Source organism: Tyto alba, unplaced genomic scaffold (genome assembly GCF_018691265.1).
Source record: "Tyto alba isolate M040663 unplaced genomic scaffold, T.alba_DEE_v4.0 Super-Scaffold_23, whole genome shotgun sequence".
Classification (NCBI taxonomy): domain Eukaryota; kingdom Metazoa; phylum Chordata; class Aves; order Strigiformes; family Tytonidae; genus Tyto; species Tyto alba.
This window is the reverse complement of record NW_024881297.1, coordinates 1,409,331-1,437,205: the sequence shown is the minus strand read 5'-3', so window position 1 is coordinate 1,437,205 and position 27,875 is coordinate 1,409,331. Positions and strand designations below refer to the sequence as shown.

Below are 27,875 nucleotides of genomic sequence, written 5' to 3'. Positions count from 1 at the left end.
AAAAAAAAAGAAGTTACAAGCTTCTGAATAAAAGCACCTGCAGGAAAAGAAAGGGAGCTGTGATGGAGCAGCCCTGAAACTGCTCATGCTCCCTGGCAAGGTGAAAGATTTCACAGCAGGGAGCTGCAGAAAGGTGGTTTCAGAGGAAGGGGCACGTGAGAGCACAGGAGCCTCCCGCGCACTGCTGGCTCTGGCTCAGAAGCCCCTGAGTCCCCGCCGCCAAGCTGTGGGGCCGCAGCATTTCAAAGGATGCCATGGCTCTGGCTGAACCTCTATCCGCTCCCTTTACCTCCCCCCATCCCTTCCCACTGGAGAATCTGGGCTCCCTTGTCTACAAACCAAGTAGCCAACATGCCCCCAGAACCCAGAGTTTCCTACGCAAAGGCCAGAATTCATGTTTATTGTGGGCGCCACGTGCCCACCCTCCAGTTGCCTGTCGTTTGCTGGACCCGCCATAATTCTGCCTGCAGCACTGGCTCGGTGCCCGGGCGTCTCCTCGACAGCGGATGCTCTGCTGCAGAAGCGCTTATAAATTAAGGATTTTTTTTTTTTTCTTTTTTTTTTTTTTCCTTGTCCCTGCTAGGAGTCATCATAGAGAGGGTTGTTGTAGTTGCCCCAGGAGCCGTACTCGTGGTCATCCAAAAGTCTGCCGTAGGAGGAGTGCCTGCCAGGGAAAAGCAAACCACCTGGGTGTTACCAGTCGCTTTGGTACTTTATTAGTTATTTTACCATGGGGCAAAAAAAAAAAAAAAAAAGCATACAAGTCCTCACTAGGTCTAGCTTTGAGATATTTTAGCAGGAAGCACCAGTACATAAGCCCAGGCAGGCTTTCGCTTCCATTGAACCAGATTGGGACATGCCAGGGAATTAAAACAAGACCTTTGCTCATCTCGGTTGTCAGCAAAGACTCATTACAGATGCTCAGTGCTGGGCTGTGCTGCTGTTTATTGTCTAAGTCACAGCAAGACCCGTGGCAGCAGCTTACCCTAGGGATAATTACTGGTTATGACTATGCTGAACAGCGTCTCCGGCATTTAAGCAAGGCTGTTGTAAAACAGGGAAGAACAACTCTGTTTTTCAGGATAGATGTGGCAGAATATGCAGCCGTGCTGTGACTAGAGCCCACCCATCACCCCACCAGGCTTGGGGACAGCATCTCCCCAGAGCATCACCGCTGTGATGGAGAGAGGAGCTTCAGATCTCAGAGGGACCACAGCTTGAGCACCCCACTGGGCAGGCACCCCGAAAACAGCCTTACCTGATCTTGAGGTACGCTGCTGCCCCGAAAACCAGCACCACCACCACGATGACGGTCACAGGTTATGGCCACGATGCTCCCTGCAGAGGGAGCATCAGAAGTGTCATTCCAGCCCCCTGACACCCAGCCCACACCCAATACGCCCATGCTAGCTGTCTCTAATGAGGCGGGGGGGGAAATATTCCCTCACTGCCTCCCAAAGCTCCTATGGAAGGTGCTGGGCACCCCTGTATTTTTGCAATGACCCCCTTCCCATGAGGGCAGGGCAGGTGGATTCAGGATAAAACACAGCTGGGCTTTGCTTGAGAACTATGGACCCGCTCCCTGATGCTCCTCCCAGTACCAGGCAGCTTTTGGTGCTGAGCCAAGGCTAGAAAATGCTCCAGATCCCTCACTTCTCTGGCCTTGTGAAGCACTTTTAATCTGAGCTTGCAGAAGAGGACAGGTGAAAGCTAGTGTCAGCTTAATGAGGTCTCCAGGAGGGAGAAGAAAAACCTACATCTTAACTCAGGCTACACCCGCCATCCAGCCACTTGTTTCCTCTCACCCTGAAGTGTTTCTGGTCAAATTTGCAACTAAGGATTTTATTCACATCTCCAGGCAACTGAGGTTTGGTATCTACAACTCCTTGTCTCCACCAGTGGAGCAGATGACATAAGCTCTTCCAGGAAAGCTCAGCTTTTGCAGAATGGTACTCCCTGAAGGTTGACCGCCTCTTCCCTTCCTGTGTGGAGGAGTCTGCCCCTCTTATCTAAGCACCTTGAGGTTGACATTATACCTCTAAGTGCATAGGGAGAGCGGTGGTGCTCACCTGCACTCAAGGCACGTGGGACCTCTTCCATGGTGACTCCAGTGGAGAGGGTGGTTTTGCTGGTGGCTGTGGCCTCGGCTTCGGTGGGGCTTGTCACAGTCGCTGGAGGGGATGTTGGCTCCATGGCCAGGCTTGATGCCATGGCCAGCGTCCCCAAGGAAGGGATGTCCTTGGTCAGCGCTGGTGGCTGGGTGGTGCCAGGGCTCATGAGGACAGGCGTTGGGGACGAGAGCATCCCAGGGGATGAGTACAGGTCACTGGTAGGGACGGAGGAGGAGGATGCAGGTGTGCCCGTGGGGCTGGGAGCTGCCCCCAAATCCATCCTGCCTCTTGTGAAGCTGGCAGTATTTGCTGTCCAAAGACCTGGGGCTGTCTCCAAGGTTGGTGGCACCGAGCTGGGGTTGGTGGCTACGGATGGGCTGCCTGCTCTGGTGATGGTGGCCACGGCGATGGAGCTCACAGTGACGGAGGCAGGAGCAGGGGACAGTGCCGCCGTGGGGGTGGCGTTGTGGCCATCCCCCTTCATCAGCCTGGGGGACGCCCTGTCTCCAGCAGGTCCTGTGGACACAGGCAGCGAGGGCTGGCCAGGAGCTGGCGTGGGGACAGCGGCATCCCTGGAGCCTGGCCCTGCTGGGATCCCCTCCGAGGGGAAGGGAGGGCTGGCAGGGGTGAGGGACACTGCTCCTGGAGTCATCGCCCAGTCCTGGGAGTGAGACAAACAAGTATTAATAACGGGGAAATCCTTGCAGCAACCTGGGGTTTGGGAATGAAGCTGAAAGTAAGTTTATTGGTTTGGTAAATGTTGAGAGCCATCTAAAATAAAGAGATGGGAAATAGTCCTGCATAGCTAGCGGTGAGGTTTAAACCAGACCAGTTGCCCTGGCATAGTTCAGCACCGTTTTTCCCCAAAGTTGGGATCCCTTGCATCTTCCCAGCATCTCCTCCCAGCAGCCAGCAAAGCAGCAGGGGAGCAAGCTCCTCCTCAGCAGCAACCACCACACAGCTGGGAACGATGACACAACATGCCTCTTTCTCCTCTCCCCACATTTCCTTGTGCATTCATTCATCTCCATTTCTTAGCCTGAAGATGAGTCATTTTTTCCTCTATCCCCACCATCAGACTGCTGGGGCATCCCCCACACACACACACTTTTCTACTCTCCAGGGCTGAACTCAGCCCTGGGCCAGCACTAGCAGCTAAGTCCCTCAGCACAGTTGGGCTGAGGGAAGAGCATGCCAACACTAAGAGACATCAGGAGGGATTTTTATTCCCATACGTTAATTTATACCCCCAGAGCATCCCAAGCCCTGCACTGGGAAGAGCAAGAACTTGCTCCAGTGCAAACAAGCTGCAATGAACTAATTATTATGGGGGTGGGGGACACAAAACTCAAGGTGCTGATTTTGTGGCAACTCTGAAGCCAAGCTCCCACCTCAGCTCTAGAGGCAGGGGTTTGATGCTTATCTAAATGAGGAACAACAGCCACGAGAGCACAGATAACTATTATGGTAGCTCTCTGTGAGCAGGAGCTTGCAGATCATACATGGCTGGGCATCACTGTTGGGCACATAAGGCTCACCTCCCTATCACCAAGCCACCCCTCAAGGAGAGGGTGTCAACCACCACAGCCAAATCAGCTGTGTGTCGTCCGTCCCCCCCCCAAAGTCAATCTGAAATGCCACCCATGCAGGTGACACCCAAGGAAGGACCCAGCCCACACCAGAGATGTGTTTTAGATGGAACAGAGCTGCTGCTTGCCCACCGTGTGACTCTTCTTTCACATAAAGCTGCACCAAGAAACAGTGTCACAGGAAGGACCCAAATTTGGGAGCAGGGGCTGTGCAACACGGGGTTTCTGCTGAGCACCCAGGAGAGCTGCAAGGTACCCAGGGCACAGACAGCACCTATGTGTAGGAAAGGTGGAATGCAGCACTCGTGAGCAGGGACTCACTAAACCATGGTTTCAGGTGTTTTCAGCCATCAGCACAAACAGAAGGCTGCAGGTGTCTGATATGGCTTCACTCCACCGACACACCTGCAGCAGAGGAGGACAGCAGAAGGGACATCTCAGCTCAGGACCTCCAGCTCACTGCAGCAAGCACTGGGTACATAGCACACATTTCATGAAGGCTTGCGCTGCCTAGAAACTGCAAACATATGCTTGGCCAGGGATTTAAAGCCAGCTCTGGGGCATGGCTTCTACTAGAGCCCAGGGCATTTATGAACACAAGTCCCTGGCATATTTGACCCAAAGTTGTTTTCTTTTTTTGTGTTCCTGGCACTGTAGATGCCCCTATGATGGACTCCATCTCCCAAGCAGGAGAGTCTGGGAGGTGGGACTGAAGCCGTGGTTGCTCTTTTTCTAGGGACAGGCACTTGGAGATGCCTCTGAGCTTTCACCCTCCTCAGGATCTCCATCTGCTGAGGCACAGGCTGACAGCCCTTAGGATAAGGGAGGGGAGATGGATGACAAGCTGCACTCTGATCCAGCGCCCCTGGTTTCCACACCCAGCCCAACCACAGCTGCAGAGAAGACATCCCACCTCCTCCTTCCCAGCTTCCCAAAACATACCAGGCACCTGCAAGGCTTCTGCTGTCAACAGGGCACTCTTACCTCCTCATGCCAAGACCTCTACGTCTCAGTCTTCCTGCTTCGCACCTGGGAGTTACTGACGTGCGAGCTTGAGCTGCATTACTGCGATAATTTTGAGCTTAAAAGCCATTAGTTCAGACGAATGCACTGGTTTTCACAGCTCGGCTTCACCCACAGCATCTCACCAGGACAAAGCCTGCCCACAAATCTGGCTCCCTCCAACAGACCTGATGGGTCCCCACTCATCCCACCCCCTCCTCCTGCAGAGGCTGGTGGCTCCCTTGCTCATGTCAAGCTCTGCAACACCATAAAACCAAATATTCCCTGAGCCGCACCATCCTCTTGCATAGCTCTCCACACCAACGTGCCACAGTCAGCAAGTGCCAAGTCTCCTACAGCACAGGCAGGTCCCACACCAGTGTGGTGGGACCTGCAAAGCGCCTGCAGCAACGTCTGCCAGGGACCAACACCATTTGGGACATCACTTTCAGCAGCCAGAAACAAGCTGCAAGAATCTGCCTCTTCATGTTGATACTGAGGTTCAAGCAGTTGATTTGTGCCCTTTCTGCTTCTCCACCAAACCCACCCTTTTGCCCTTTTTTGGCCAGGTTGGAGCATCCCCATGTGGTCTTCCCAACACACTCACTTGGTGGCAGAGTACCGAGAAGGGAGGCTGTCAAAACAGCATCTCCTTTTTTAAAAGAAAAAAAGGTGTAAGTGCCATTTCTAGCAGGTACTGTTAGTCCACAGCCTCTCACATTGCAAGACCTGAAGGTGCTGTCAGCCATCCCAGGAAAGCACAGCCCACTAGTTTTCACCGCTGGATTCACGAGAAGCATTGAGAAACAGGGTCTTTCTCAAGGACTTAACACCATGCAGCCGTCCTGGGCATTGTGCAAGAGAAGGCTTGGTCTCTGCCAGAGAGCAGAGGGTCTGATTTGGAGCTGCATGGGTGGAAAGGCATATCAGCAATACAAGTTGATAACAGGCATGAGTGAAGAACCCAAGTACGCTGGCCCAGCGTACCCGCATCTGCACCTCTGACCTCAGATAAGGGGATTATTTCCACACACGCGTGCGCGCTACACCAACACCAAGCCAGCCTCCCCCACCAGCAGCGGTGCAAGGCATCATCACTGCAAGTGCTATTGCAACAGCAAAGCCCTCGACTTCTGCAGCGCTGCCTGAAGGTGCCCAGCTGACCTGGCACTGCACTGCCAAGAGTAGCTTGCAGCTCCGGCGTGCTCCAAGCAGAGCACTCACCGGCTGTTTTAAGTTGTCTGCACCAGAGATGGCTGAGCCAGAGCAGAAATCTGCTGCCCTGTGGTAGAGGAAAGCGCTGGCAGCGCCGACAAACCTGGACCGAGCATGCCTTGACCCTTGGCATTCTGCAGATCAGGGTTCAACATCTGCATTTATTTCCATAAAATAATCCTTTCTCCATCACACCTGGGCATTTCAGACATGGAACGTCTCCAACAGGTAACAGACGGCCTCTAGCATGACATGTTGCTGTTACATCGGGCACAGCTGGACTCTCCCTAGTGCTGGTGGCCCCTTGAAGGCGTGTTACCTCTCTAAATGTAGATGCTTCCAGTCTCTCTCAGACACAGGCAGCTTACCACCTCTCTGCAAAGCCACCCCAGCATCCCATGTCGCTCGCCTGTGCTTTGGGTCAGCAGAGTTCTCATGATCTGCTGGAACTTTGAAGGCAAACAAATAGGGACTTCTAAAAGCTGGCAATACAGCTAGCCGGGATGAGTCAGGAAGTTTCCGATAATATCTAAAGGGTATAAATTCAGAGGGTGAGCCAAAAGCGGACGCAGGAACAATCCTTGGCTGCTGGCTGAGCGCTCCCATCCAAGCGGGTCACAAGTCGCAGGGACATTTCCCAGGAGAGCAAGCTCAGCCGAAGGCAGCATGCTGCTCGGCTCAGCCCTGGTTTTCCCCCCTCTCCCCCTGCTCCTGCATGGTCACTGCCAGACAAGCTTTGGTTTCCAGATCAATAGTGCTGCATTAATCTCTGCTAGCAAACCCTGCCCTCTGCTATCCTCTTGTTTCCCCAAGCCATCACCTCCGCTGGGGACCCCGCAACTGCCCCGGGGTCCGGCTCGCACCCGCAGCACAAGCTGTGCCCCTCCGCACCGCAGGCAAAGCCCGGCTGGGCTCCCAGAGGTGATGCAGGCTGCTTCTGAACCAGGTTAGGCTGAAGGGACAAAAAGGACGTGGCTGAGGACATCCATGGACAGCCTGCCCTGCAGGTGGGTGCTGCCCGCTCCCGGGGAGCTGGGGGGCCCGAAGAGCGCCCGGCCTGTCTGCAAGCCCAGTTCTCTACCGACCTACCCGAAAAGGAAAAGAAAAGCCAAGGTGGGAGGTTTCCCACCTTGGCTTTTTCTTTCTCCAACACCTAGCCTGTAGGAGCTGCAGCTGTGAGCAGGAACGAGAGCAATGCACTGCAATAAGGGACAAAAACCCCCCCAAACCACTAGAAAACTTCTTTTAGGACTACAAGAGTTCAAAGGCTTAAAAAAAAAAAAAAAAAAAAAAGGTCAAACAGGGGTTGTCAGAGGGACTGAAGGATGTTAGCTATCAAAAGATGCCAAATGTAGCTCAGCCCTGAGGAATTTGCCCATCTAATTCACTGACAGCAGTTGACCACCCCACTGGAATCCAGCTCAGAGCAGAGGCAGGCAGGGGACTGCCAGAACAAGGTAACTGCCTAAGAAAACAGCAGTGTCCCAATTTGCAGCCCCACATGAGCTTTGAAAGATCCTTTTGCCAGGTTGTCTTCCCTAGAAGCATGGGAAACAGCAAAAAACCCACCCCAAACTCCTAGAATTCAAATATCTTGCCCGTAGGGAATATTGACCCTAATCAGCTGCCAACCCAAGGAATGAACCGTCCACTTGATGGATTATCTCCTTCTCTTTCCATGTTGTTCTGGCCACACAAAGGTGGAGGTTTCACCCTTGCAGAAGCTGAAACTCCTCCTCTTCTCTGCTTGGGAAACAGCAGCCTGACCTGGGCTGGCAGCCTCCCCAGCAATGCCTTTTTCAGGCACTCCAGAAGCAATCGCAGCAAGCTTTTGAATTGCTCCGCCAGCTGAAACACAGCATGAAAAAAAAAACAAAAACAAAACAACAAAAAACCCCAACAAAAACAACAAGAGAACATCTCCAGACCAAGTGAATGACATCAGATGGAACAGCCATGCCACAGCAAACAAACATCCACTGATAAGGCAGAGATGGAGCTTTTAACGAGCTTCTCTTCGTGACTCATCACATCTGATGTAATTACCCCAAGGTTCACATGACCTAACTGACACACCACACGCCTGCTCTCAGCCTGAATTAAGTAAGGCACATACACCCCAGCTGCAGTAGGTGATGCTCCTCTGGCAGCCAAGGCTCCAGGGATAAAAAAAGTTTCTGTACCATTATCTCTTCTTTCTCCCAGCAGCTTACCCTGACTGTACGTACACAAAGAATCTAACCACCCTCTCTGAACAAGAAGTGTAATGACAGAAGAAAAATAAGTCACTGCAACGAGGAGGTCTGCAGAGCACCCACAGCATACTGTGCTCGTGTAGTAAGGTTGCGGACCACTTCCCAGGTCAGCTCAGCAGCTACTTCTGGGACAGGCACTAACAAAAGCACACGACCAACGCCATGCTATAAAGCAAACGTCCATCGTCAGCCCACTATATACCTATCCAGAGTGGGAAAAGAAGAATGCTGATACAGCCCTATCCTCTCCTCAGGACAAGAGGATACATCGAGTTTGGGATCAACACGGGAAACAACCAAAAGCAGCATCACAACCTCAACCCAAAACAAAAAAGAGCCAATTAGAGGCAAACTTACACACAACAGAGGTCCAAGAGCCACCCAACACTATAGAAACATGCACCTACCACACAACCGAGGCAAGAAACTGGTACCCAAACCTGAGCTTAAATGGGGGTCCTGGCCCAGTGGGCAGAGGGTGCGTGGGCAGGGGAGTCCTGGGGGAGGGTCACGGGGGTGATTAGGGGCTGTTGGCACAGCTGGGGGCTCTGACAAAAGGGCTGGTGGCTGGAGCTGTGTCCTTTCTGCGTAGTATTGCTAAGAGAATAGGAAAAATGTAGCGGACAATTAATTGTATATAACAGCATTAGTGAGAGAAAGCACGTGCGCAGGCATGAGTTTTTCTTTCAGCTTTCTCAGAGGAGCAACTGGACACTAAAAGCCAAGGTAAGTTGGCGCGGCTCACTCTGGGTGATGGGTTTGGTCATGCACAACATTCTTTGACCTTCTGCAGGTACTATATTACGCTGGCTCTCACAAAGTAATGCTGATAGAACAACTCTGACTCCTCTGGGCCTGCAGCATGTGTTGGTTTATTACTGGGTTAAGCGATGCAGAGCAGTAAAACAATTTATGCTTAAATATAGGCTGCGCACTTCCTGTTCATGACCTTGTTGGCTTGGCTTTGGTTTCTGTGGTTGAGGATTTCCATACCTTGTGTTGTTTTTCTGCAGTTCCCTTCCCCCTTGTTCATGCTCAGGTGTAACTTTTATTGTGCTATTCCTTTTTAGCTATGAAACTGGTAGCATCTAGCTGTGGATGGCAAAAGGTCTCCCTGTGATGGCTAAAACTAAATAAAACTGGTTTTTGTTTTGGGTTCGACTTGTTTTTCAAGCTGTTCAGCACTGGGCTGCCTCACCTTCTCTGTCACCATGTAATTTGGGCTTTGGTGATGTTCATTTCTCTCCTCTTTAGTTGGAGGGCCCCATCTGCAGTAAACAAGGGTCTGACTAAGCTCTGTAATAATATGGGAGAAGAAAGAGAGAGAATGTGGCGGTTGTCTTGGACTTTGAACTCGTGTTTCTGCTCTTCTAGGGCACTGTTGTAGAGCCCTGCCTTGTTATCCCCAAGAAGTAAGGATGATGGGGTGGTCTGGGAGCAGCTCTGCAGGGTCTAAGCGCTGTCTCAAACCCTACAAGCTTTCCATGCCATTCCAGAAAAATCACCCAGCTGGGTTGCTACACTTGAGTAGTAACCCTTGAGGACATCTCTAGCTGCTGTTGAGCTTCAGTGAGTAAGCCAGGGCCAACCTGGTGGCTCTCCAGGTCTGTAGTAAAGCTTCAGCACTGCACGTGTGTGTGTGCTTATAATGCTAGGAGCAGCGGGAGCACCCCTGGGTGATGTGCTGCTTCCTTGCTGCCTGCTCGGCCCCTGCGTTCTTTTCGATGCCAGGTTGTGTTGGTGATGGTATAAAACCAGCCGCGAGAGGAGGAAGAAACCAAGTGAGAAAACCAAGGGCCAGAAACATCAACAAGTAAAAGGCAAAGCTATCCAGTAACTGCGTAAAGAAGCCAAGGCCATCAGATCAAATAAATCTGCAGTTGCTCTGATTTACTGGCGAGCTGAGCTGGCTTTCTGCGTGATTAGTTTTCTTCTGCTGCACGGTTGTTAAGTGGTTTAGGTCTAATTGCTCCGAAGCCTGAAGCTTTCTGTAGCTAAGAGAAACAGCTACGCAATGGAAATCAGTGCGCTGTCTCCACGTGTCCCTCACCATGCAGAGGCCCCATCCCTGGGGGAGAGGGTGTCCCAGACATGCAGCCGGCCGGGGCACCCTGGGGATGTCCCTTGGAAGCCCACCTTGAGCTCACAGCAACCCCCCGGGTTTGCTGCTGAGCAAACCCACCAGTATCCACCCCCCAGGGTGTCGGGGTTGTACCGGCACCTCCTGTAGACGCGTGGCCTGTCTTTTGCAAAAGGCAAGGGCAAAATTCATGTGGCCAAGCACATGGAGTTGAGGGGTTGGGGCAAGCTGGCAAGGAGAGGCTCTAAGAGAGGTCTTCAGTGGCTGATGGGTTACAGCCTGGCTTGGGAGCAGCCGCTGCTCACCTCCAGGCTATCGCATGGGGGGAAGGAGCTAACACGGGGTCCTGGCTCTCCCTTGCCTGTTTTTGAGACCCTGAGGAAAGCTGTTGCAGAAAGATTGCTCTTGAGAAACCAGGCAGACAAGCTTCACCATCCCGCGCGGTCTCTGCTCTTCCCAGCTAAAACCGATAATGCCAACTTTGAAAATATAGATGGTTACCTGCATGCTGCGTGGTCCCTATGGCTAGCTCCTTCCTTGCCAGGGGAAGCCTAGGGCGGGTGTCCAGGTCCTCCTCAGGCAACCGTCTGCCCCAATGTCCAAACCCAGCATCAAGGGCTGTTGGTTGCACAACAAACCCACCCTTCCCAGCTGCTGCAGAGTTGGGTGGCCACAACACCCTCTGTGCAAAGAAAACACAGTGTTTCCCACCTCCCCGCCCCCCCAAATGCTAAGTCCTGCTTAATTCCTCAACTCATGAAGGACTTGATCCTGAAGTTGCAATAAAATGATAGCAGAAAAGAAGGTGACAAGGAGTCTTTAGAGGTTTTGCTCCTGAGATTGACAAAGTAACCTGTGGCTACCAGTCAACCCATGTGGCCAGAGGTGTCTGATGAGGACGAGGGGTGGAAAACCTCTTCGTTCCTGGAGAACGCCTGGATGGCAAGGCCCTGTGTCCCCCCTTGGGGTGTGCTGGCAGGCTGTCACCTTGCACGGTGGCTTTAGCTGATTGCTGGGCCTAATGAGGCTGCTGGGCAGTGTGGGAACTTTTCCTCTTGGTCTGAGCTTGCCCTCATTAAAAGCAGTAGCTCACAGCACCAGCTCTTTCTAAAACGACTTTCGCTTGTTTAAATATAGCAGGCAATATCTAAAGTATTTTTTATTTTTGAAACGTGCAAATACGTGTCACGCTGTGCTTATTTCCCTGGGACGTTAGGCCATCGGAGGAGAAACCATTTGTCAGCTCTTTGGGCTGGGACCTGCCTGCCCGTGCGGCTGGGGTCCGGCCCCTCACAATGCATTTTCCCGGGTGGATGGATCTCCTGGATATGACTGCCAAGCCAGCCAGGCGCCTTGCAAACAGCAGTTCTGCCCAAATGACAACACACCAGCTAAATCATTTTCTTGGCTAGCTGCTAATTACTGCTTCTAGGTGCAGCTTTCAACAAGGCGTCAGCCCCATCCCAGGCTTCCCCGGGAAGGGAAGCAATGGGGTTCAGCAGAGGAATTATTGAGCATCCTCTGGTATTAGAGGCCAAAGCTGTCGCTTGCTCATTTGGCCTGGGAGAGGGGATAATGAACTACCCATCTCCCCCAACCTTCAGGATACCAGGGAGCAGGGCCAGAAGTGCTCAAAGCACTGCCTCCTCCGTGGAAGCTCAAAAAATCCCCTGGTGCCAGGCCCCAAGACCCCCAAAAAGCAGCTTTTCCTCCCCGGAGGTTCCTTGCAGAAGCACCCAAAGCCTTTAAAGCTGAAAGCTGCCTCTTGCAGGTACTTTAAAATATCTCAGCTGGGGAGCAGAGCAAACTGAGAAAGGGGAAAGCGGGCTCAGGGCCACAGCAACGGGGTGTTCACATGGGGCCAGGCATCATGTCAGGAAAGCAGGTTTGCATCCAGGGTAAGAAGTAATAATAGAGTAAAAACTTCCTTGTGTGAGATGCTATTATTTCATTATGCGGCCAGGCAAAGCCTGGTCTCATTTTACTCCTGCCCAGTGACGTCCTTTCTATCACTAAGTCCTGAATAATAAGCTTGAAGTGTACTTAAATCATGGGTTCTTTTTTTCCCCATGGGTGATAAATATATATATATTTTTCATTATTATTTATATGGGGACAAGCATCTGAAAGATTCGGGGTTTTGGGGATGTTTGGGAGCAGCCACAGGACCATACTCCAGGGAAATCTTTCCTGGCTCTTCTGCCAAGCCTCGCTGGTGTTGGTGCTTTAGAGAGGGATGGCCGTGGGAACAGCTTTGGGTTTGGCCCGGGTGCTGGGAAAAACCCGCCTCCCAACCCCAAAGCGGCCGAGGGCTGACTCCCGGCAGCGGCTGGCCGCTTGGTCAAAGTCGTGGCCAAACCAGGGCCAAGCAGAAGCCCGCAAAGGAGGCGAGTGGCATCCCTGCAGAGCAAAATGTAGGTTCATCCCCATCCTTCACAAACGCGCTCGCTTGGAAAGTGCAGAAACAAGAGCTTGCTGGCAAATTCCCTCTACAAGGAGAAGGATTTAGGCAGCTCTCCCTCCTCTTGTGCCAGTGGGGTCGCTTAAACAGGGGAAGATCTCCCAGAAGCTGTTGTGGTCCAGGATGAGTTTTGTGTTCCCCTCGCCAGCTGCTGTTTTGGGGACACGGCTGGTGGCTGTGGGCTTTCCTAGGGAACCCAAAACCTCGCCCAGCCTCGTCCCCTCGCGCCGCTCTGCCGCACGCCGACAGCAATTTAATAATGACAGCTTTGCCCGATGTATTTCTCCTTGTGCGCGTCCCCGCCGCTTGGTTATGCAAGTGTGTTTTTTCGTGTTTCCGAGCAAGCAGCTCTTTGCGTTGTGTATTAAAATTCCCCTGCCTGGACGGCGGGATGACCTGTGCCTGCTCTCATCTGACAGTGCTCGCTGTCGCACCGGCCAGGGACAGAACTGTCTCCTCTGACTGTTGTAACGGGGGAAAGACGGCAAATTGGGTGTTTCTATGAAATGGGGAGGTTGATACTGCTGGGGTAGATGGGGGGAGATGCCTTAAGCCAATTGGGAAAAGCACCGGGTGTGCAGGAGACCCTCTGCTCAAGGCCGGGGCCAGCGATAAAAGCTCCTTCAAAGCAGCGACCGTGCGGGGAAGGGGGATGCGGAGCTGGGGGGTGAGCCCCAGCCTGGGCTGGGGGGGGGGGGTGCCCACGAAGGGATGCTGGTGGTCCCCTGAAGTTGTCCTCCTGCGCCCCAGCTTCAGGCCAGGCAGGCACCCACCCAGCCGGGGACCCCTCTGCGGGGCAAGGATGGAGGAAAAGAAGGGGGAAGAAACCCTGAGGTCTCGCCCGGCCCCACTGGTGTCGGGGTGTGAGTGGGAGCAGCGTGGGGCGGGGGGGGGGGGAGGTTTTTGCTCTGCGGCGCCTTTCTCCGAGCATCCTGCCTCTGCCGGGAGGGAGCCGGGCTGCCCCCGGCAAGGCGGGGCTGCCTTTCCCCCCATCGCATCGCACACCGGGGGTCCCCGGTACCTCCCGTACCCCGCTACACCCCCACACCCCCCCGCTTCCCAAGCCCGGTGCGGCGGCGGGCGCTTACCAGCCGGGAGGAAGAGGAAGGCGAGGAAGAGGAGGCGGCAGCAGCAGCCCATGGTGCCGGCGGCGCTGGCAGCCGCGGCGGGAGGGGACGAACCGCCCGGCCCCGCCGCCCGCCCCGGCCCGGCCCCCGCCGCCGCCCCCCGCCAGCGGCCGCACAGCGGCACCTGCCGGCACCGGCACCGGCACTGGGGAGGGGCGGCGGGCACCGGCACCCGGCATCGGGCACCGAGCACCGGGCATCGGGCACCGGGCATCAGGCACCGAGCACCGGGCACCGGCACCGGGCACTGGGCATCAGGCACCGAGCACCGGGCATCGGGCACCGGGCACCGGCACCGGGCACTGGGCATCAGGCACCGAGCACTGGGCACTGGGCATCAGGCACCGTCACCGGGCACCGTCACTGGCCATCGGGCACCGGCATCGGGCATTGGGCACCGGGCACCAGCACCGGGCATTGGGCACCGGGCACCGGCACCGGGCATCAGGCACCGGGCATCAGGCACCGGCACCGGGCATCGGGCACCGGGCACCGGGCACCGGGCATCAGGCACTGGCACCGGGCATCGGGCACCAGCACCGGCACTGGGCACCAGGCATCAGGCACCGGCACCGGGCACTGGGCACCAGGCACCGAGCACCGGGCATTGGGCACCGGGCACTGGCACTGGGCACCGGGCATCAGGCACCGGCACCGGGCATCGGGCACCGGGCACTGGGCATCAGGCACCGGGCATCGGGCACCAGCACCGGCACTGGGCACCGGGCATCAGGCACCGGGCACCGGGGAGGGGCGGTGGGGTTCCAGGTGCTGGACGTCAGCAGCGGGGCAGTGGGGACTGGCCGTACGGTATGTCACTGGGCAGTCCATACTGGGCACGGGCACTGGCCCTAGGGGATGGCGCTGGGCAGTCCGTACCGGGTACAGGCACTGGGCAGCCCATACTACAGATGGAGACTGGCCATAGGGTAGCAGGCACTGGGCAGTCCATACTGGGCACGGGCACTGGAATAGGTGCCCTGCCCTGGTATGAGGCACTGGGCACCCAGCGTTGGTACTGGGTGCTGAGCACCACACCAGGACCCAGCCCCGAGCGCAGCACATCACGCCCCGGGCGGGGGGGTGCTCTGGTCCCAGCGGGTGCTCTGGGTGCTCAGTGGCACTGCCTCTTGCTCCTCTTCTTCCTCTGGGCCGCACCGGTTCCTGCCTGAATAAAACTTCTGCTTTTAAAGCAATAAACGCTGTGTGCCCCATGCCAGGGCATCCCTCTGCCCTTGGGGGGGTGGGGGTGGGGGGCAGAGGCTCGCTCCTGGCGCGGCTGGAGGGGGTTGCCCCTGCCTGCCCTCACTGCTGAGCATCTCCTGCCACACTGGGGGGGCCGGGCCCCGTGGCAGGGGCATGCTCCGGGTGCGTGGATCCTGGGGAGCCAGCCAGCCAGGGCCCAGCCTTTCCCCAGTGTGAACAGCTCCCAAAACACAACTCCCGCTGCCCGACGGACCCTGCAACGCAGCGGGAGGTACAAGCGCCATTTGCCACTCTTTAACCTCTTTCTTTCTGAAACGCACGAGTGACATGTTTTCAGGCTGAACTCACCTTCTCCTGGTTTTTGCAGGCTCGCTACGGAAAAGGATGTCATCGAACCTGGGCTGTGGCCAAACTGTCTTTAACTGGGGTTACGCAGCCATCTATTCTGTTGCATTGTGTGGCATTTTCTTGGGACGGATCCTGGCTTCAGGCCTAAAACAGCAGAATATAAAATCCAAGTCAGCTGGCATTTCTGGAGCAGCCAGGATGCCAGCTGCCTTGCTGTACATCGGGCCGCATCGGCATCTCAGCTCTCCTTGAAACCTTTCCTCCACTTGGGAGGAGGGAAAATAATGTTGTTATTGCTGCAGGAACTTGGTGCCGTGGGAACCGCGTGATAATCTCCCTGCTGCTGGTCTCCCATTTTTATGGGGACTTTCTTTTGCAGAAGGTGCTGCCTGTTTCCATGGGGAGGAGGTTTTGGAGGAGAGGACAGGGCTGGGCACAGCCGCCGCTCCCCACCGTGATGTTGGGTGCAAATCCCAGGCCTGAGCTGGGTGCTGGGGTGCCAAGGGCTGGGCTGGGGGAGGCCTTGAACGTCCCTACCGGGCACCATCCTCAGGCTTCAGCTGCCATCTGCCTGGTCACCTCTGCCTGGCCACCTCTGACCAGTCTCATCAGCAGGGCCACCTCAGCAGGGCCACCTCTGTCTGGTCTCATCAGCCTGGCCACCTCTGCCTGGCCAACTCTGCCTGGTCTTGTTGGCATGGCCACCTCTGCCCGGCCAACTCTGCCTGGTTTCATCAGCATGGTCACCTCTGCCTGGTCACTTCTGACCAGTCTCATCAACACGGTCACCTCTGCTTAGCCACCTCTGCCTGGTCACTTCTGCCTGGTCTCATTGGCATGGCCACCTCTGCCTGGTCACCTCTGCTCCGTCTCATCAGCATGGCCACTTCAGTAGGGCCACCTTTGCCTGGCCACCTCTGCCTGGATTTCATGGACATGGTCACCTCAGCAGGGCCACACCTGCCTGGTCACCTCTGCTGGGTCACCTCTACCTGGTCTCATCAGCATGGCTACCTCTGCCTGATCACTTCTGACTGGTCTTGCTGGCATGGCCACCTCTGCCTGGCCACCTCTGGAGGTGACATCTGCCTGGCCACACAGGTCCCTGGACCTCCCCTAGGGAAAGTGTGATACTCATAGTGACACTGAGAGGTCCCTTTTTGGAGATATCTTCTGCCAGCCCTCCCCTGTTCCTACTGGAGAACGGAAACCACTGCCTCTGATGACATCTACCTTGGGACTCCAGCTCTTTTAAAATCTCTTTTAAATGTTTTTTTTTTTCTTCCCATTTTTATCCAGATATGAAGGATGCTGAAGGGAGATCATTTTCTCTTGGTGGGTAGGAGGATTTTTGCTGCCTGCTGCCTGCCCCACAGGGATGGAGATGGCTCCTCTTGGGTGGCCCCGTGCCACATCCAGGTGCCAGCTGCTGGTTTCCCTCCTCTTGCCCAAGTCCCCTCTGTCCCCAGCGGAGCTTTGCGATTTTTCTCCGGTGGTTTAGCACACCCTGCCTGCTTTCAGGGGGCCAGGGCCGGGCTCAGCCCCCGCTGCCAGCCGACAGCCAGGGTGGCCACGAGCCGTGGGGCCGGCGGTACCGGCGTGCCGGAGGTTGCAGCTGGGTTTTTTGGCGGGCTGGGGCCACGGGAGCTCACTCACCCCCTGGCCAGTGGCCAAATGACATGGCTGGGTGGCTGCCAGCGCTTGCATTAATAGCTGCCAGCTTGCGGTCTGAGGTCACCCGTTCTTTCCAGTCTTTCATTTCCCGCTCCCCCCGCTTGTAACGACACGGAGCAGGCAGCAGCTCTGCCACCCCTCCCTGCCTGCACTTCTCTTTGCCGAGAGAAGCTCTTTTGCTTTCTTTGGGGCCAGGACAGCATCATCTTGTGGCACCGCATCCCTGCTGAGCATCCCCAGATGCCAGGCTGGGACCTGCCAGCATCCAGGGGGACCTGCAGTGCTCTCCTCCTCCTCCAGACATTGCTCAGGGGACCAGAAACATCCTCCCAGCCACCCCAAGGCAAAAAAAAAAACAAAAAAACAAACCAAAGCAAACAAACAAACAGAAAAAAACAAAAAACAACAAAAAAAAAAAACCTCAAGGCCAGCGTGCAGAAGGCTTGTGCCAAGGCACAGCCCCTCACAAAATAATTTGTAGCTGCCGTCATTCCCTGCCAAGGGCTTTGGGAGGGTGTTTTATTAGCAGCTCGCTATGAATAAATTTCCTTTTCCATAACACGCCGGCCAGGGATAAATAGCTGAGAGGGGTGAGGGGGGGGGCTCCGGCCGCTCGCCCTCCCGTCCCTGTGGGGAGGGGAACGCCCGGAGCCCCACTCGGAAAGCGGGCTGGCGGGCTGGGGGTCCCCCCTCGCTCCCCGAAATCCCCCAAGGATGCTGGGGCGAGTCATCGGCCGGACGCCTCCTGCGCTGGCTGCTCCTGGCGGGACGGGCAGGCGTGGTTAATGCGTGGGGGGGGGGGAACACGCGTGGGGGGGGAGGTTGGGGGGGGCGGCACCCCTGGAGTGCTGAGGGATGCCTCCGGTGGGGGGTACGAGCCGGGCAGCTGGAGGAGGAGGAGGAGGAGCAGGAGGAGGTGCAGGCAGCGGCCGCCCCCGTCCCGTCCCGCCCCGCCGCAGCCACCGGGCACCGGGCACCGGGCAGGCGGCGGCGGCGGCGCGTATGGAGGCGGCGGCGGCGGCCCCGGGCGGCGGTCCCGGTCCCCTGCTGCTCTGCCTGGCCCTCGCCTCCGGTAAGCACGGGGGTCCCCCTGCCCCGCCACACCGACCCGCGGCCCCATGCCCGGCTGGAGGCACCCCGGGGCCGGCCGGGTGCTCCCCCCCCTGTCCCGGCCCGGTGCCACCCCCCGGCCCGGCCCCGTCCTCTCTCTGCCCCGGCCCGGGGAAGGTCCCGGTGCTGCCCCGTCCCATCCCACTGCTCCCCTATATCCGCCCCCCCCCCCCCCCCCCCCATCCTGATGCTGCCCCTCTCCCATCCCAGTGCTCACTGTGCCCACCCTGGTGTTTCCCCAGTCCCATCCCACTGACTCCCTGTGTCCCCTGGACAACCCCATCCCACTCCTTCCCCCATGCCCAGCCTGGTGTTTACCCAGTCCTGTCCCTGTACTCCCCCACGCTTCCCTTCTCCCATCCCAGTTCTCCCCATTTGTGCCCCCAGTTCCTGTCCTGGTGCTCCCCTCCACCCCATCCCTGTGCTCCCCTAATCCCGTGCCAGCTTGGCTCTGAATCCCTCGGGGCCAGCATGGGGCCGGGGCGTCCTGGCTGGACCCCGGAGTGGGACTGGGATGCTTTTGCCACCTGTTGATGGGACATGGCTCACGGATGCCCAAATGCTCGTGTTTCACCATCCTTGGAAGCGCCGGGGATGGGGGGAATTGGGGAGGGAGAGGGGGGCAGTACCTATTCAGCAAGTGCGTGGGGGTCCCCGTGTTTGTTCCTCAGTGTGTGGGAAGCCGGCAAAGCTGCAGGCAGCTGCCTGCTCGGGGCTGGCAGGAGATAACCACAGGTAGGGCTGAACATCAGCTGGGCTTGGCGATACCCCCGGCAGAAAGTCCCCCCGGGGGTTTTGGGGGAGCCTTCCCCTCCGCCGGGAGCCCTTTGGGTTTGGCCCTTTGGATGGTGCTCAGCAAAACCCGCCAAACCTGTGCTGGCAGGAGGAAATCAAGGGTGGCCAACCTGTTTTGGGGCTGGGGTGCCCATTGGATCAAGGCAGTGCCCCGGGTGGTTGCGCTCCTGCAATTCGGGCTTTCCCTGGAGAGCGCGGGGAGGGGGGGGGGAGTGTTACAGCAAAATAATCCGGTGTTTGGGATGCTTTCCTGGGTTATCTCCAGCTGCTCAGGAAAGGGTGCAGCCTTAGATAGCAGAGCCGGGCTCTCCGTGCATCCAAGAGATGAGGCTGTTTGCACTCGCAGCTCCCGGGTGCTGAGATCTGGGTGTCGGGGGGGGGGGGGGGGGTTGGCACCCCCCCCCCACACCACCCCCCCCCCCCCCCCCCAGCCCCGGGAGCTGGCGGTGCCACCGGGGCGGTCCTTGCCAAAGGGCCGCCAGCCCGGAGGGTGCCAAACTTCTGCATCTGGTTGCAATAAGGGTGGGGATCTCGTCTTGGTGGGGACCTTTCCGTGCCGAACTGCAAACTTGGTCAGCGGGGGTGAAGTCAGCCTCCCGCCCTGTGCCCACGCCACCCGCAGCTGGTTCCTGGGGAGGGGGGGGGACACACACAACCGCCTCGTGGCTCGTCCCCTGGCTCCCACTGGGCAGCTCCCACCTGGGCTGGACTGGGTGGTGGGCTCCATCTTCTTCCCGCTGGGCTTTTTTGGCTGGGGAGGGGATGGTCTCTGGCGGAGAAGCCCCGGCAGAGGCTCAGCCCCGGCAGAGGCTCAGCCCCGGCAGCTCGGTTCCCCAAAGCACATCGTTAGCGCGGCGGTGGCTATATATAGCCAGGAGGGACGCGGGTGCTTGGGAACGTCTCTGCCGTGGGACAGGGGAGTGGATGAGGCTGCCCAAACAAACTGCCCCCCCTCCCCGATCTCCAGGAGGCCTCGACATGGCCGAGCTGCGAAGTGCGCCCGCTCGGGATGGAAACACCCCCCCCCACGCACACACCTCAGCGTGCCACCCCTGCGGGAGCCACCCAGCACCCTGCCCCATCAGGCAGGACCTGTCCCCGCTCCCCTGGGTGCCACCGCAGCCGGGTGAATCCCTGGGGAGGGCCGGAGCGGGGCCGTGCTGAGTCAGTGCTGGTATGCCAGCGATCCGGTTACCGCCGCTGTGACGTGCCAGGGCTGAGCTGGCCCTCGGCTTCGTCCCGTGGCCGCAGCGAGCACGGTTGCCCCTTTCCCGCCTTGGTTCATGCCGGGCATCCCGAGCTCCGGCGTAGCAGTGAGGGATGTTGCCGTGGGGGATTTAGCACTTGGCGCGCTGGGAGCAACTGGGCTTTGGTGGGTGCTGAATCGCAGTCCTGCCGTCTCCTCGCTCCCACGGCCGATGAATTTTTCAGCAGCTGTGAAACCCAGGCTCTTCAGAAAGGGCAGCGTGGCAAGCCAGACATCCCTGGGGATCCTACCCCGAGTCCTCCCTGGGGAAAGGGGCTGCTGGCTGCCTGCAGGCACGGCTGTGTCCCCCCCCCCCCCGAAATGCGCCCTGCTGGCTCCTGGACCCCCGTGCTGGGGCGTTGGTGGGTGGAGGAGGCAGGCAGGGAGCGGCTTTCCCTTCTCCTCGCCCCTGGGGAAAAGCTGACGCTGGCAGGGAAGGGGGGCCACGGGCACAGCTGCAGAGCCCTTTGCCGGTCCCCTCCCTGCTGCAAGGGCCGGGAGAGCGGGCTGCGGTGGGGCGGTGGCGGTGATGCCGGGGGGCTCTGGCCAGGCTCCCCTGCTCTGAGCTGCCTCCGTTGCATTTCAGGCTTGGCCTTTTTCAGTTCCGTGGGCGCCGACGCCAACGTCACCGCGGGCCACGACGTGGAGGGGCTCGCCTGCGGCACGGCCGAGAGCTGCACGGGTAAGGCAGCGGCGCGGGGGAGAGGGCCGGGGTGGAGGGGCCAGGCAGGGTGTTTTGTCTGGCACGGCCGTGTGGCATCCACCAAGCTGGGAAGGGGTCAGGGCCAGCACGCCACGGTCAAGGACACGTGTGTCAGGCGCTCGTTGCCGCTGGCCCGGCCCAGAGCAGCCCTGGGATGCCGGCAGAACCGTAACCCCCAGTGGGGTGGTGGTGGTGGGATTTCTTTGTCCTTGTCACCCCCCAGGGAACGCGACGCAGCTGAGGCGGCAGGGTCACTTCTCCAGGTGCCCGGAGGAGTACAAGCACTACTGCGTCAAAGGGAGATGTCGCTTCCTCGTGGCCGAGAAGGCGCCGGCTTGTGTGTAAGCCACCGCTGGCGGGGCCACGGCGAAACAGGGTGGGGATGCTGGGCCCCTCCTCCCCGGGGCGAGCGGGAGGGGGGCTCATGGGCACCGTTGGTGGTTTTTCGGACACACACCACCCCCCCCCCTCTGCCTCCCCTGTGCCGTGGGGCAGGTGTGAGCGAGGCTACACGGGGGCTCGCTGCGAGAGGGTAGACATCTTCTACCTGCGAGGTGATCGGGGCCAGATCGTGATCATCTCCTTGATCGCCGCCACCGTCACCCTCATCATCCTCGTCGTCTGCGCCTGCCTCTGCAGTCAGTACGTGAAGCGGGGGGGGGACACAGGGGGTGAGGGGCGGGGAGGGAAGGGGCAGCCCTGGCTTGGGAGCAGATCATGCCCACCGCCGCCGCCTCGGGGAAGGTTGAATTTGGGGCTGCCTCAGCCGGGTGGGACGCAGCCTCTGAGGGTGCTGGGAGGTGCGTGGGGCATCGCTTCGGGGCTGGAAGCCATGCGTGGTCGCACCCAGTGCGTCAGCAAGGTGGAAGCAGAAAAAGGAGGAGCAGCATCGCTGCAATACCTCATTCTGCTTTTTTAATTACCACACCATCCCCCCCTCCCCCCCCCCCCCCCCAAAGCCACTGTCGGAAGCAGCGTAGGAAGAGAAAGGCAGAAGAGATGGAGACGTTAAACAAGAATTTGCCCTCCAAAAGTGAGGATGTGCTGGAGACGGGCATCGCGTGAAGGTGTGGGGGCGGGGTGGGGGGGAACGGGACATGCAGCCGTGCCCGGGGTGACGGGATGTTCCGTGTTGGGGGTGGCCGCTGAGGCTGAAGGCCTCTCCCTTCTCTCCACAGGAGCTCCAGGTACCTGCGGGCGGGTCCCGGACGGCGGCACCGGCTGGCTCGATGGGCGAGGGCTAAAACTTACCACGGCTTGAATAAAAGGGGTGACGGAAAGGTGTCCGCGTGTCGCCATCATCCTTACGAGCCTTCCTCCTCGCCATCACCCCCCACACACCTGCCGGGGGAGGGGGGGGGGGGCTGGGGGTCAAGCCCCAGCCCCAGCCGTGCCGCTGGGCTCCCCAAATCGAGGCGCGGGAAAAGGGTCTCCCCGGAGCCGCTGCCGCCGCTCCCGGAGCCCGCAGAGGGAAAATCGGGGCTGAACGCGGGTGGCCGTTTCCTGCAGAAGCCGCGGAGAGCTCGGACTGGTGAGCGTGGAAGCTCCCACTGGGGGGGTGGGACTGGTTTCCACTGGGGTGCAAGCCCTTCAGCCCCGCCCGGCACCGTCCTCGCAGGCGGGCGCTGCCACGGAGGGGAGTGGGGGCAGCTCTGGGCTCTGCACGAAGCACCCCGTTTTCCTTAAAAACTCTCTTTCTTTTCCAGCTCAAACCGCGCTGCGGCGGGAGCAGAGGCCGCTCCGGCGACGGGGCAAAGCCGGCCCGGGGCCTCGGGCGCTGCCCACGCGTGGGGAAGGCTCGTCCTGGTGCCTGGGCAAGGAGCAGGACAGCGGCGGGGGGAGCGGGACGCAGGGCTGCCGGGGACAGCCGGGTTTGCTCACTGGGCCCCGGCTGTCCCTTGTCTCTCCCTGTGTGGGGACGGATGGACAGACGGAAGCAGCCCCAGGCAGAAGCTGGGGGGGGGTTGGGGTCCTGCGGGGTTCTGCTCCAGGGCTTCGGCTCGGCTCAGGCTCCGGTTCTGCCCCGGTCTGTGTCTGCACCGCTGCTCCTGCTCCGGTTTCAGGCCCAGCTCATGAGCGGCTCCGGCTCCTCTGGGGCTCCGTTTGCTCCCGGTCCCGCTCCGGTTTGGGGACGGCTCCAGCTTGCCTGCAGCTCCAGCTCCTCTTCCCTTCCGCGCCAGCTCGTTACAGCTCGGGCTTGGTTAAACGAACTCGCCTTTGGCCACGGTCGCAAATCAACCGCTGTCACAACTTGCCGAGGAACATGAACTGTCACAACCGCACACACGGTGACCAGCGAGTTTATTGTTCAGTCACGAGTGGGTGGTCGGGCACCCCCCGACCCCCCGCAAAGCACCTTTCTCCCCAGAGCCCATCTGTCCGTCTCAGACGTTTAACCCGGCCTGGTGCACGCCGGCCCCACGCCTCGGGGGGGGGGGGGGGGGGGGGCCCCACGCACCCGCCCACCCCCTCCCGCACCGCCCGCTCCTGCCGCTCCCCCCCCCCCCCCGGGAGCCCCCCACACCCACCCGCTCGCCCCGTTTCCGAGGCCAACAGGCGCAGGCCTTCCCCTCCGCTCTCGGGGACCGAGCACACGCACTTCGGGCCGCAGCCCCCGCTGCGCCGGGCGGTGAGCCGGGCAGCCCCTCGGCTCTGCCGCTGCGCCCCAAAAACCCCCCGGGCTCCCCCTCCCCCCGGGCTCCTTCCCGGCTCCCCGGCCCCGCTCCCGCTGAGGGGAAACCCGCGCGCCGGGTGGGCCGGCCCCCCCGCCCCGCCCTCAGCCTGGTAACCGCCCCGGCCCCTCAGCCGGCCGGCCGACCCTCCTCACCCGGGCCGGGCCGGGCCGGGCCGGGCCGCCGCGGCCGCCGCCGTTCCGGAGCTCCGCTCCCGGCGCCGCCGGGATAGGACAGGCCGCCAAGATGGCGGCCGCCGGCAGCCGGGCCTCCCCCTGGCCCCGCCCCGCGCAGGCGCACTGCGGCCCCGTCTCGCCGGGGGGGCGGAGCCCCCGCAGGGGGCGTGATGCGGAGCCGTGACTACGGAACGGGGCGTGGTCAGCGATGCGGGGCGCTCCCTCGGCTGCTGGGTCCTAGCGCCCGCCCGCCCCCCGGTAGCACCGAGGCCGGGGCGGGCAAACCCCGGCCGGCTTTGAACCGCGGGAGCGGAGTGGGAAGAGCCGTCCCCGGGGGGCCCCCCCCGCACCCAGCACCGAGCACAGGGCCGAGGTGCAACGGCCCCCAGCCCCGTATCCATTGCCCCGCCTCCCGGCACCGCGCAGGCGCCGCCGCCGGTAGCGCTGTCATGGCGGAGAAGGTGCAGAAGAGGTGAGTCCCGGTGTCGCACCCACACCCACCCCACGATGTGGTGGGGTCGCCGCCGTTTCTCCCTCCCCACATCTCCGCCCGCTCCCCACAGCGGTTCCCACCCTACACCCTCCCCCCTTTTCCTTTCCACAGCGTGAAGATCGCTCCGGGAGCCGTGGTGTGCGTGGAGAGCGAGATCCGCGGGGACGTGACCATCGGTAAGCCCCACACACACACACCCCCACACCCACGTCCCGCCCCCCCCCCCGGGGGTGCTGCAGCGGGCGTGGGGGGCCGGCCGTGGGGTGATACGCGGGGCTGTTGCTCGGCAGGGCCCAGGACCGTGATCCACCCCAAAGCCAGGATCATCGCCGAAGCGGGGCCCATCGTCATCGGGGAAGGCAACCTGATCGAGGAGCAGGCCCTCATCCTCAACGGGTCAGTAAGGAGCTGGGTGGCGGGCACAGGGCTCTTCCAAAGTCATTCCCCAGCCCAGCATCTCCTTTTTGGGGTGCCAGCACCCCTAACCCTCCCAGCACTGCGAAACAACCTTCTTCGCTTTTGCCCGTGGACGTGGCGCTTGTGGCTGGGGTTGAAATCCCCCCGTTTGGAATCTTCCTCCCGCTGACCAAGGCGAAGGATCCTAACCCTGAGAAGGAGAGACCCTGCGCAAGAGCAAGCAGCCCCCCAAACCCTAGCTGGGTTGGGGGGGGATAGATGTGGCTCTCACAAAATTGCGCTGCCAAAGAGGACAGTACCTTTGCGAGCGCAAAACCTGAAATTTATCCGTCTGTGCAGGTATCCAGAAAATATTACGCCAGAAACTGAAGAGGTGGAGCCCAAACCCATGATCATTGGCACCAACAATGTTTTCGAAGTTGGGTGTTGTATCCTTGCTTGCGCAGTGGGGCAGAGCATCCGATACACCGCGCTTTCGGGTCGGTACAAGGGCAAGCACGTGTGGGCTCTGTCGGGGTTTAAACAGCCCAGGGCTATCTGAGGTGCAGGGTGTTGGTTTGAAAGTGGCCTTGGGGCTTACCTTTTGAAAGAAAAGCAAAACATTTTTCCTTAACGCGGACCCGTAGATTCCCAAGCAATGAAGGTGGGGGATAACAACGTCATCGAATCCAAAGGTAAGTCTGGGCTTATCATCTTGGCTCTTGTGAGGTTTTGCTCTTGCAGATGCTGGGAACAGCGGAGGCTTACGTGGCGTTGTCTTGCTGTAGCTGAGGCCAAACTGCAGCTTCTCACAAAGCTGCGATTTTCACACAGAACCCATGCGTGCTCCTGCCTCGGTGGGAGCTGGGCTGGCCTGGCTCCTGGTGCTGAGCAGCTGGGGGTGTTGGTGTTGGGTGACGCGGGGTTTAACCGCACGGCGGGCACGGCTCTGACAGGGATTCCTCTCTCTCCCTCTCTCTCTGGTAGCATTTGTTGGCAGGAACGTCATCCTGACGAGCGGCTGCATCATCGGGGCCTGCTGCAACATCAACACCTACGAGGTGATCCCGGAAAACACCGTCATCTACGGCGCCGACTGCCTCCGCCGCGTCCAGACCGAGCGGCCGCAGGTGGGTGTGAGACACACGGGTGACACGCCGGCACCCGCCCGGCCTCGGCTTCCAGGGGAGCTCGGGCAGATCCCTGACCTCCCTTGCCTCTGCTTCCAGCCCCAGACGCTGCAGCTGGATTTCCTGATGAAGATCTTGCCAAATTACCATCACCTGAAGAAAACCGTGAAGGCCGCCTCCACTCCTGTCAAGAGCTGAGCTCCTTCTGCTAACTCTACTGTACGTGCATCGTTTGGGGAATAAAATGTCACCGGCTCTCCTGCCAAAGAGGGGGACTGCAGCCTTTTTTGAGCGAGGTGACGCCGCCGGGTGCCGCACCCTGGTCATCCGGGGGCTGACACGGCCGCCTGTCCCTTCCCTTCCCTCCCTTCGGGGTGGGTTTCTTCCCCGGCTTGCCGGCAGAGGGAGATGGGCCCACGCCGCAGGACGGCCACGCTCCTCGCAGCGAGGGGTGTCCTGGCCCCGCACCCCAAATCCCTGCGGATCAGGGAGGGGTGGGAAAGGCTCCAGGGCTGGTACCGGCCTCTTGGCCCCCAAAACCAGCCTCCTGCTCAGCTTCCCCCTCCCAGCGCGGCACTGGAGCTCCTCCGCTCCTGAGCCGTTCTTCTGGCGAGCTTCGGGTACGTCCCCGCTTCCCAGCTGGCCCCCCCCCCCCCCCCCAAAAAAAAATTCCCCAGGGATTCCGTTCGCAGCTTCCCCTTCTGTCTTCGTGCAGTGCAGCCCGGCGTTTTGTCACGGCGCGGAAGGAGAGCGATGCCGGAGAAGGAATTCCTGTAGGAAAGAGAGAGAGGAGAGATCATCGGCAGCCGCCCGTGGAGGAAAGCCCAAGCTGGGCTGCGGGATGTGGGGTCTTGGTTTGGGGCTGGGGGGGTTCAGGTGGGACAGACCGAGGCACAAAAGCGACGCAGCCCCCAGCGGAGCCGATTGGAATTTCCTCCCTGAGTTCAGCCGCGGGGAGGCTATAAATAAAAACCCACCTTTGGTTTTTTTTGGCTTTGCAATTCCAACCCAAGGTCCTGCAGCTCTTCCCCAAAGCTGAGCCCAAAGAAGGGCCGTGGATATTGTCCAGCCCACCCAAGCAGCCCCAGCCCAAGGTTTTTGTGGAGATGTCCACGGAGGGAGAAAACAAGGGGGAAATGAAACATGTCACTCCTCTCCAACTTGCCCCCTTGCTGAAAGATAAGGCTATTCTTTGCTGGGAATTTACACTAAAATCAAGAGACTCCAGAAGATTTGGGTGACTAGATCAGTCTCTGCGCTTCAGATTCCACCACCCAGCCCAAAATCGAGCTCCCCCAAATCCAGCTGGCATGGCTCCTTTCCACCTCCCTCCCAGCACAAGAGGTTCTGCTCTGGAAATCGTTGCTGCCGGGAGGCTGGCAGGGTCCCGAGGGTCCCTGTCACGCTGCTGCGGAGCCGAGCACAGCCCTGCGGGGACGTGGCAGGGCTGAGGTCAACCCAAAAATACCCGAGATGTAAAATCCAAGTGAGCAGGGTGCAAGGTCCAGCTCAGTCTCACCTAAAGCCCAGCCTAAGTGTGGAGGGGAGGTGGGAGCCTAAACGCAGCCCCGGGGCCAGGGAGGGAGGGGGTGTGGGTGGCCCTGAGCCCAGGTGGGGCTGCTTGGGGACCCCCTCCTCTAATGTCACCTCCCTCCCACCGTGGCCATACCCTGGCGCCCTGCTCCCTGTCCCACAGCCAGCCCTGCCCCTGCATCCCCCCTCCTGTGCCCTCTGTCCCCAGAACTGTCCCCTCCTCTGCCCCACAGCCCGGCTGCAGCCACATCCCAGGAACTGTCTCCCGTGTCCCCAGCCTCGTGTCCCACATCCCCAGAACTCTGTCCCATCTCCCCGGCCCTTGCCCCGTGTCCCCAGCCCTGCACCCAGAGTCTCCAGCCTTGTTCCCTGTGTCCCCAGGACTGTGTCCCCACCCTTCTGTCCCAAGCCTTGTGTCCTGTATCCTTCACTCTGTGTCCAGTGTCCCCAGCCTGTGTCCCATGTCCCCTGGGACTGCGTCCCATGTCCCCAGCCCTGTGTCCTGTATCCCCAACCTCTGTCCTGTGTCCCTGGGACTATGTCCCATGTACCC

The 27,875-nt window shown here is 59.4% G+C and overlaps 3 protein-coding genes across 4 annotated transcripts; 2 read left to right on the top strand and 1 right to left on the bottom strand.

The window, feature by feature from the left end:
• Positions 1-370: 370 nt before the first annotated feature.
• LOC116965296 (prostate androgen-regulated mucin-like protein 1 homolog) lies at positions 371-13,900 on the bottom strand. Its single transcript, XM_042797012.1, is given in 5 exon segments — positions 371-664; positions 1,259-1,317; positions 1,319-1,338; positions 2,070-2,772; positions 13,802-13,900. Coding segments are annotated over 4 exon segments (858 nt in total). The 5' UTR covers positions 2,764-2,772; positions 13,802-13,900; the 3' UTR covers positions 371-579.
• A 4,170-nt stretch (positions 13,901-18,070) lies between these two features.
• Positions 18,071-22,204, top strand: BTC (betacellulin). Its single transcript, XM_042797013.1, has 6 exons — positions 18,071-18,140; positions 20,806-20,901; positions 21,146-21,263; positions 21,418-21,564; positions 21,882-21,989; positions 22,101-22,204. Exons 1-5 carry the CDS (start codon positions 18,071-18,073, stop codon positions 21,985-21,987), a joined length of 537 nt encoding a protein of 178 aa, XP_042652947.1. The 3' UTR covers positions 21,988-21,989; positions 22,101-22,204.
• A 1,725-nt stretch (positions 22,205-23,929) lies between these two features.
• On the top strand, positions 23,930-26,776 carry DCTN6 (dynactin subunit 6). Of its 2 annotated transcripts, XM_042797145.1 has the most exons (8): positions 23,931-24,242; positions 24,375-24,439; positions 24,554-24,659; positions 25,020-25,108; positions 25,307-25,354; positions 25,647-25,789; positions 25,889-26,008; positions 26,505-26,776. In XM_042797145.1, exons 1-7 carry the CDS (start codon positions 23,941-23,943, stop codon positions 25,985-25,987), a joined length of 852 nt encoding a protein of 283 aa, XP_042653079.1. In that variant the 5' UTR covers positions 23,931-23,940; the 3' UTR covers positions 25,988-26,008; positions 26,505-26,776. The 2 variants fall into 2 exon arrangements, with proteins under 2 accessions (XP_042653080.1, XP_042653079.1); XM_042797146.1 differs by lacking the exon at positions 26,505-26,776 and having other exon boundaries at positions 23,930-24,242; positions 25,889-26,056.
• Positions 26,777-27,875: the final 1,099 nt, after the last annotated feature.

Bases quoted from the DNA above. Each gene is read 5' to 3' on its own strand.
- BTC (XM_042797013.1), top strand. From the start codon at position 18,071: ATGGAGGCGGCGGCGGCGGCCCCGGGCGGCGGTCCCGGTCCCCTGCTG. The intron at 18,141-20,805 runs GTAAGCACGGGG...GTTGCATTTCAG, and splicing joins CTGCCTGGCCCTCGCCTCCG to GCTTGGCCTTTTTCAGTTCC. The intron at 21,264-21,417 runs GTAAGCCACCGC...GCCGTGGGGCAG, and splicing joins GAGAAGGCGCCGGCTTGTGT to GTGTGAGCGAGGCTACACGG.
- DCTN6 (XM_042797145.1), top strand. From the start codon at position 23,941: ATGCGGAGCCGTGACTACGGAACGGGGCGTGGTCAGCGATGCGGGGCG. The intron at 24,440-24,553 runs GTAAGCCCCACA...GTTGCTCGGCAG, and splicing joins CCGCGGGGACGTGACCATCG to GGCCCAGGACCGTGATCCAC. The intron at 25,109-25,306 runs GTATCCTTGCTT...GCGGACCCGTAG, and splicing joins TGTTTTCGAAGTTGGGTGTT to ATTCCCAAGCAATGAAGGTG.